Source organism: Harmonia axyridis, chromosome 6, assembly GCF_914767665.1.
Source record: "Harmonia axyridis chromosome 6, icHarAxyr1.1, whole genome shotgun sequence".
Lineage (NCBI taxonomy): Eukaryota > Metazoa > Arthropoda > Insecta > Coleoptera > Coccinellidae > Harmonia > Harmonia axyridis.
The window spans coordinates 2,780,203-2,790,076 of record NC_059506.1 but is presented as its reverse complement, the minus strand read 5'-3'; the positions used below and the strand labels follow the sequence as shown (position 1 = coordinate 2,790,076).

The 9,874-nt window shown below is 36.1% G+C and overlaps 1 protein-coding gene across 1 annotated transcript in view; it reads left to right on the top strand.

Annotated features, from left to right (window-relative positions):
- Window positions 1-3,659: 3,659 nt before the first annotated feature.
- LOC123682584 overlaps window positions 3,660-9,874 on the top strand; it is a 60,915-nt gene continuing 54,700 nt past the window's right edge. The window contains exons 1-2 of the mRNA XM_045621297.1: window positions 3,660-3,762; window positions 3,820-3,996. Coding sequence (XP_045477253.1) covers window positions 3,726-3,762; window positions 3,820-3,996 — 214 coding nt within the window. The 5' untranslated portion in view covers window positions 3,660-3,725. The remainder of the gene's footprint in view (window positions 3,763-3,819; window positions 3,997-9,874) is intronic.

Genomic DNA, 9,874 nt, shown 5'->3' with positions numbered 1-9,874 from the left:
AATATCTCGCGATGTCCACAATGTTCGGAGGAAATTGGAACAAATTTGGTGGAAGGAGACTGCACAATTTGTTTAGAGCCATTGAAAAACGGAATATACATAACAAACTGCAGACATTCCTTTCACCGTGAATGTATTTCTAAATGGGCAAGTCAAAATGAGACTTGTCCTTACTGCCGGAGCCCTGTCCCCAAAGAAGATATCTTGGGGGAATACATAATCGAATCGACTTCCTCCGAAAATGTGGCAGATGTACCAGACGAATATTGGGATGATATTGGTACATATTGGGCAATGTTTGTAACGTCCTGATATGTTATATAGGACATTGTACATATTATTATCGAATGTTTTTTATTAATAAATAATATAAATTTTTTTTATCCGTTTCATTGATTACAAACCCTTACCCCCATATCGAAAAATTTCTAAAGAAAATTATTATGACTATACCAGTGATTCGTATTGCGGAATGATTGATATCTGAATAATACTTTCAACTATGTTCTCAATAATGAAAGAATATGGAAGAAGCTTGTGTAAAATCAAGGAAATATAACTATTAAAATACAAATTTATCACAAATATAAGTATTTTCCTGAGTTTTAAGCTATACAGTGTATCTCACAAATAATAAGAATTATTTCAATCATATAATATTGGATCCAAAATAAACGGAGATAAAATAATTCTAGTCCTAATAATTCTTTTTTTTCTCCTTGTAAACCATAATTTTTGTTTTGAGTATTTAGTTTCCGAATGTTAATTTTTTTAAGTTTGAGTTTATAGGTATTGTACCTCTTCTCTTATTGAAACAATAATAATAATAATAATAAAACATTATTCAAGAACGTTACTCTTATAATAAAAAAGAAGATTACAGATATTGATTTGATTTTACTCTTGCTGATAAAAGCAATACTATAGTCGCTTAGCTCCAACAAGAATATATAAAAAAATAAAATTCATTCCTACAAACTAATAATTTACAAATTATTAACTGTAAACTAACATCAAAATTTCAGAAACAAATAAAATCTGCTCTCTTACCTCTGTTTCATCCCATTTTCAGAATATTTCGAAAAATAAACTAATCCTTATGAATCCTCAACATCCAAAAATGTATTCTTAAATCAAATTACAAAAAATAATCATCCTATTAGACTCGTTGTTTCATTAATAACTGCTCCTTCGACAAAACAGTCCAGAAAATTAATTGAAATCATCCAAAACTTAATTGAATTCAAACCGAAATATTCAATCAAATATTCAATACAACTAATCCGAAACAATAAATATCAGATTATCAACTGATGCTAAATTAATTTTATTCGATATATATACAAAATTTTTCTCTAGTATTCCACCTAATGAGACTATTGAGGTATTGGGAGATTTATTGAACACTAATGAATGCTATATAATTATTAAGTAAGATATTCTAGAAAACCTCATAATTTGTATCAACCAAAATTCTTACCAATCTAATAACAAGATCTACAAATTTGTAAAAGATTTGATTATGGAAAACCCTATTACCCCTTTATTAGCCGAGATTTTTATGAATAATCTTGAAATGAGAATTCAACGAAACCCAATAGCTTAATTTTTCTCATATTGGTTTAGATATGTTGACGATAAGTAGATAGATAATGTATAATAATAATGTATAAGTACTGTTCGTACAGAAGGTTCAATCCAACATAAGTTTAATGTATTAATGGGTTCATGGTATTAGGTAGTTGGTGATAGTTTCGATAACTTTTGTTATCATCATCAGGGCTCTGGAATATTCTTAAATACATACATTACATGGATTGAAACACAAAACAAAGTATACTGCATATCTATAAAGGTCACGAAAAAAAAACAATCAGCAAGAAATTCCTTACAAAAAAATGGGAACTCAAGGCTTCATCTTTCTAAAGGGTGTTTTTTTTTGAGCTATAGAACTTAAAATTGCAATAAAACAACGATGGATTATTCCATTGACATGAATTTTATTTATCCGCAAGATAATCTTGTGGCATTACATTTTAAATATGATTTCTGGCATACGACCACCACGGCTGGCTCGTATGTAGTCCAATCTGGACGTCCAATTTTCGATGACTTTTTCCAACATTTGTGGCCGTATATCGGCAATAACACGGCGAATGTTGTCTTCCAAATGGTCAAGGGTTTGTGGCTTATCCGCATAGACCAAAATTTTACATTTCCCCACAGAAAGTTGTCTAGCAGTGTTAAATCACAAGATCTTGGAGGCCAATTCACAGGTCCAAAACGTGAAATTAGGCGGTCCCAAACGTGTCTTTCAATAAATCGATTGAGGCACGAGCTGTGTGACATGTTGCGCCGTCTTGTTGGAATCACAGCTCATGAACATCATGTTTGTTCAATTCAGGAATGAAAAAGTTAGTAATCATGGCTCTATACCGATCACCATTGACTGTAACGTTCTGGCCATCATCGTTTTTGAAGAAGTACGGACCAATGATTCCACCAGCCCATACTACAGTCAGTTTTTGTGGATGTAACGGTGTTTCGACATACACTTGAGGATTAGGTTCACTCCAAATGCAGCAGTTTGGTTTGTTGACGTAGCCATTCAACCAGAAGTGGCTTCATCGCTAAACAAAATAAAATAGACGTTGTGCGCGATACGTATTCCGCACAGAACCATTATTTTCGAAATGAAATTGCACTATTTGCAAGCGTTGTTCAGGCTTGATTCTATTCATGATGAATTGCCAAACCAAACTGAGAATAAATCGCTTAACAGCTGTAAAATCGGTCGTCATCTTGAACAGTAATGCGTACTTAAAGTTGTATACCTCGAAAAAAAAACACCCTTTATGAGTGGTACTTACAACTTATTTTTGATTTTCCATGTTTAATTAGTAACATATTAGAAAATGAACTGTATTGGTTGGACATGGAGCATTCATCATTCAGCCCTAAACCGTCCACTGCTGGACATAGGCCTCCCCAAGGCATTTCCATCTTTCTCTATTCTGTGCGGCTTCCATCCAGTTGGTGTGGATTCTTTTCAAGTCATCGGTCCATCTCGTTGGAGGTCGGCCTCGGCTTCGCTTGTCTGCTCTTGGTCGCCATTCCAGAATTTTCCTCGTCCATCTTCCGTCGTTAGATCTTGCAACATGTCCTGCCCACCTCCATTTAGCTCTCGTCACTCTCTCCAAAACATCATCCACACCCGTCCTTCTGCGAATCTCCTCGTTTCGAATTCTGTCTCTTAGACTTATTCCCAGCATCGATCGTTCCATCCTGCGCTGCGTTTTCTGCAGTTTTCTTGCCGATGCTTTGGTCAGGGTTAAGGTCTCTGCACCGTAGGTTAGACCGGGTAGAACACACATGTTGAAAGCCTTTCTCTTCAGCTTGGTTGGAATATCGCTCTTGAGGATTGAGGATTGAGGATTGAGGATGGAGCATTGCGGTGAAAGAAATCTAGAAATGTACGGTGAGGGACAAACATCGAATTTTCAGTTAATATCGTTTTATATTTCAATAAATAAAATGAGAAATATTTCACATTTTCACATCAATTTCTATTTGAGGCCGGCCTCAGTTGCTTTATACGACCAGCCGTTGATAATTTGAAATTATAAACCTATTTGTGTCACTGAAGAAAATATGGTCATTTGACAGTTGGTTGTCATTATTTCTTACATTGTCAATAGATAATTCCGTAGAATATTTCTATCGATATGGAATCTGAAAAAGAAACTGTGACAACAGAACAAAGTGATGATGGTACTTCTATTGAAAGAATTGATGAAATTTGAATATTTTTTATTGCAGCAAGTACACCAAATCCCGTTCCTCTAGAGAAAGGATTTGCTTTTTCTTCCTCTGGTATATTCAAGAAAAGTCAACTTTTCGATGAAACCCGTTGTCACACCTATATAGTACAGATGAATAAAGAATGTTTGACACATAACTCAGACACTTATAAGATACATATTGCTCGAATGAAAGGTAGGTATGTGGTTTGTGTTCAAAAATTGAGATTGACGCACTTCTCGCCCAGAAAACACCAATATTGCCCTCCTCAGTTGAAACGCCCCAACTTATTGTTTCCGAGTAGGGATGAAAAAAATGTTCTTCTAAATCAGAAGGACCACGCACCGCATCGGAGGGAAATTGGATTCAGGGCCGAAGCCAGACCTTTTGCCTCTCCGGCAAAATAAAATTTCGCTGCCCTATACATACATACATATAGGGTGAACCGTAAAGACCACGTCAAACCGTGGGAGAATGTAGATCAAAGGATAACCCACCTGCTATGTCAAAATTCCCATCATAAAAGTCTTACCGTTTTCGAGGTATATATTTTTTTTTTTAGATAATTAATTTTGCCCCTTTCAATAGTTCTGCCCTTACGGTTGGTACAATTTTACATCTTTCTGGTTAATTTTTTCAGTAAAATAGAAGAATGGAAGACCAACGCCTGCCAAAACAAATCCTTGATTGGACACCACAAGGAAGAAGGAACAGAGGACGCCCTAGAAAGAGCTGGAGAGAAGGAGTTGACAGAGAGATAAGGGAGAGAGAATTAGATGAAGATCTGTAGATGGATAGGGAAGCTTGGAGAGTAGGCATCGGAAGAAGTCGGAGGACGATCTGATACCGATAGGTCCCGTAAAGACCACGTCAAACCTAGAGAGAATATAGATCAAAGGATAACCCACCTGCTATGACAAAATTCCCATTATAAAAGACTAACCGTTTTCGAGATATTTTTTTTTTTGAAAATAATTAATTTTGGCCCCTTTCAATAGTTCTGCCTTTACGGTTGGTACAATTTTACATCCTTCTGGTTAATATTTTCAGTAAAATATTGCTGAAAAATGATTTCAACGTCTACATTGAAAGCATCCTCCGAAAATTTTGAAGGGGGGCTATGAGAAATATTTTTATTGGAAATTTTGGTAGTGGATTATTTTGTTCATGAGGTTTAGCCCATCGTAGTGGAAAAAAAATGTACCAAGCTACTGCTGCACATTACACCAATAAATTGTCTATTTTATTGTGAGTTTAAAGAGGTCTCACACAAGTCATTTGTTATTCAAAGAAAAAAGATATGGCTGTTTGCATCCAAATGGGTACGTTTCTAACAAAATCAAGTTTGTCAATTCTGTTAAGAAATCTTCGATGTTGCATTACTTAGTGAACAATGGCAATTGTTAACGTGCGAAAATATTACTCGCATAATTATTCACCTCAACGAAATTCAATTTTGCCGGCAAATTTTGGAAAACATCATGCAGATCCAGATTTTTTTAATAAGATCATTTGGAGCGACGAGTCTTCCTATACCAAGGATGGGTACATGAATCTTCAACAATTTGCATAGGTGGAATATCATAAATCCACACGAGGAGATAGAAGATAGATCACAATATCGATTGAAGATCAATTTATGGACTAAAATATTTAATGGTGCAATTTTGGGCCCGATCGAACTGCCGCCATCACTGAACGCAAACTATTATTTGGAATTTTTAACCAACCAGCTGCCGATTTTATTGGAAGATGTGCCACTGGCGCTGCGACGTAGTCTGTGGTTTCAACATGAAGGATGCTCAGCCCATTACTGACTCGAAGTTACCGCTTATTTGCATAGAACTTATCCCCTTCTCTGGAAGAGAAGGGTAAATTTTGTGGCCTCCTCGTTCACCTGACCTAAATCCTATGGACTTTTATTATTTGGAGTGACGAGTCTTCCTGTACCAAGGATAGGTACATGAATACCTAAATCCTCTGGACTTTCAATATTGGGCTGCCGAAAAGACAAAGTATACGCTACACCCATACGTGATGATGCCGAATTGAGAGAACGCATCCGCAATTCGGCTTCATCACGTATGGGTGTTGCGTATACTTTGTCTTTTAGGCAACCCCAATATTAAAAGTCCAGAGGATTTAGGTATTCATGTACCTATCCTTGGTACAGGAAGACTCGTCGCTCCAAATGATCTTATTAAAAAAATCTGGATCTGCATGATGTTTTCCAAAATTTGCCGGCAAAATTGAATTTCGTTAAGGTGAATAATTTTGCGAGTAATATTTTCGCACGTAAACAGTTGCCATTGTTCACTAAGTAATGCAACATCGAAGATTTCTTAACAGAATTGACAAACTTGATTTTGTCAGAAACGTACCCATTTGGATGCAAACAGCCATATCTTTTTTCTTTGAATAACAAATGACTTGTATGAGACCTCTTTAATATCACTATAAAATAGACAATTTATTGGTATAATGTGCAGCAGTAGCTTGGTACATTTTTTTTCCACTACGATGGGCTAAACCTCATGAACAAAATAATCCACTACCAAAATTTCCAATAAAAATATTTCTCATAGCCCCCCTTTAAAATTTTTGGAGGATGCTTTCAATGTAGACGTTAAAATCATTTTTCAGCAATATTTTACTGAAAATATTAACCAGAAGGATGTAAAATTGTACCAACCGTAAGGGCAGAACTATTGAAAGGGGCAAAAATTAATTATTTTCAACAAAAAAAAATATCCCGAAAACGGTAAGTCTTTTATAATGGGAATTTTGTCATAGCAGGTGGGTTATCCTTTGATCTACATTCTCCCTAGGTTTGACGTGGTCTTTACGAGACCTATCGGTGTCAGATCGTCCTCCGACTTCTTCCGATGCCTACTCTCCAAGCTTCCCTATCCATCTACAGATCTTCATCTAATTCTCTCTCCCTTATCTCTCTGTCAACTTCTTCTCTCCAGCTCTTTCTAGGGCGTCCTCTTTTCCTTCTTCCTTGTGGTGTCCAATCAAGGATTTGTTTTGGCAGGCGTTGGTCTTCCATTCTTCGCACATGTCCATACCATCTGAGCTGATTGATCTTGATGTCTTGCGTTATTGTATGAGTAACCCCCATAATTTCCTTTAAGCTAGGTTGACATGGGTAGTGCATTGCGTTCAATGATTTTACGCCTTATTCACGGGCGACGAAACGACGTATATTCGTATCGCCATAACCTATTTGGCATATTTATGTTGTTTCTTCGTCGGCACAAAGGCATGCCGACCAGCCCTGATGACTGCACATGTCTTTCTGCGTCAATCTAGATATTTATGACTATGATGCGGCTCCTTTTTGATGGGAATTAACTTTGTCGGTATTTCTGCCTGTTGTTTATGACCGAATTAAATCTCATTCCGAATTTCTAAACATGTGATTTTTGTTGATCAATCGCAAAACGTTTGTGGGTCTATTTTCATAGGACTGTTTTTATCCAAGGAATCTCGCTTTTTCGTTTTCTCTTGCCGTTAATATTTTCACAAAAATTTTTGTCTGAGAATATTTTTTTATAGTTAGGCTATAGACAGGGTATCCCGGAAAGAATGCGACAAATGGATGCATAAATGAAGGTCATCATGAAGGACTCGTATCAAGATCGCCGTTTGCTATATACAGGGTGATGTTTACCTTATAAGTGAAATTTCATAGTTCAATAACTCTTTAACTAATCGACAGGATAATTTCAAATTATGGAGTGTAGTCACTCTACTATCGCCTTCCTTCAATCTTTCTGAAATCGGGAACAAATCAGATCCGGACTTCTATTTTTGGAAATATTGGATCACCCTGTATGTGCTTTTTGCTTTTATCTCGAATTCGTAACCACAAATAATTAATTCATAGAGAAAATTCAAAAATCATTATTGGCACTGTCATACAGGGTGATCAATAAATATTGCCTTATGAGTGGAATTTCATTGTGCGATAAACTTATCAGTAGAATTAAATTCGAAATTTGCAGATCGCAATTTCTGACGTCAAACGAAATACCTTTTTCCTTTACCATTTTTTCCGAATCGGCTCGGTTGAAAAGATATGGGCTGTTGGAAATCCATAAAAAAATTTAATTTTTAGTTATATCTCGCAAATGGAATGGAATCGGGCATGTACAAGCAAAGAATCACCCTGTATAGTTGGGCTTTATATTTCAGCTGACTAATGTCTGTCAGATTTTCAAACAATTTACTGATTTCCATCCTTTGAAGAAAAAGTAGAGAGTTATTTCTGAAAATCTGACCACAACAAGGCAACTGCACAAATGTAGCAAAAGTATCTGAAGCAATTTTGGCCGAAGAAAAACGAAAGTGCACGACTAACTTTCTTCAATTTTTTTTTTACGAAAATGTCAAGGGCACAACTTTCCATAAGTGCAGCACAAAATCGAAATACAGATGTGCTGGGATGAATTTTTTTTCTAATTTTTGAGTATTCCTGTGAAAGACAAAAAATTTATGACTTCGGTGCTGGCCTGGCTTTTAATTGAATTTTGTGATATTTAGTATATGTACTAAAAATTTATTTCATCCGTTGAAACCCAATAAACATATTTTGGGAAATAGTTTCAGAGTAGTATGTAACAAAAAAAAGTTACAAAGTATCACAAACCTAGTACAGCACAACTGAGTAAAAAAAGATCGAAAATAACCCTTGTCTTCTTCCACTATGGTCGCTCAAAGACCACGAAACACGTTAAATATCTAACATGTTTGATATCCCATTTTACGTTCGTGCCGCCTTCGAAACCGTCCGTTTCGAGAATAGTCTCACAACTCCTCCGTTGACACGAGTCAATCTCTACACATAACTAACCTCGCTTGTGCTTCACTACCCGTGTCAACTAGGATAAATCGTTCATTTCGTGAATATTCGCACGTTTCTTCCGTTGACACGGGTAGTTTTCCATGTATTCTTGAACCACAGCTGTGATCCACTAGCCATGTCAACCTAGCTTTATCCTGTTGTTCGTGAATCTCTCCAACCTTGATCTTCCTGCTGCACGCCTCCAGAAATCCATTTCTGGTGCTTCGAGGGTTTCTTTCTGCTGATGTTTTCAGTTGCCATACCTCACTTCCATATGTTGCAATACTTTTTATTATTGTATTGTATATCCTGTGCTTGTTCGACTTTGGTATGTGTTGGTCCCATATTATGCTGTTGAGTCGCGTGATAGCTCTTCCTCCCAGTGTATTCCTCTTCCTGATAGCTTGGTCTAATCCTCCATCATCTGAGATTTCTAAACCTAAATACTTATAATTGTCGCAGTATTTTATCTGTTGTCCATTATTTAATATAAGATCTTGCCGGGTACCTCCGATGTTCATGTATCTTGTTTTCTCGATGTTGACTTCCTAACCCCATTTCTTATATTCTTCGATTAATTTGCGAGCCATGTACTCCACGTCATCATAATCTCGCGCTATGACTATCTGGTCGTCAGCAAAGCGTAAAGTGTAAACAAGTTGTTATTTGCTAAAGGAATACCCATGTCTCTGCGTTTTCGTTTCAAGATTTTTAACGCTTGCTCTAAATATATTTTGAATAAGGTGGGTGAAAGACAGCATCCTTGTTTCATACCTTTAGTTGTTAGGAAGTCTTTAGAAGTTGATCCTTTTATTTTAACCTTAGAGTAAGAGCACTGATACAATTTTTTAATGGCTAATATGATATTAAAATTGATGTTGGTTTCATGTAAAGCTTTCCATAGCAATTTTTGGGGGATGCTACTACGCCGCCCTACTTTGCCTAATTTATCTGGTTCAATAGCAATTTAAAGTTAATTCATTATAGGAAATAATGTAATGTCCCTAGACCCTTCGTGAGCTTCGTGCTACGTCTATGATATGCTTTATTTCACAGCTCTCACACCCCAAGTTATCATACTTCATACACACTAGTCCTATCAGTTTATGTTATGTGAACTCTTGATATCATGATCTTTTGACCTATGCCAATAAACTTCATTTGTCTTGACAATTCAAATCAACCCCCAATGTTATTCTTACTCATAAGGTTTTAATTTAATAA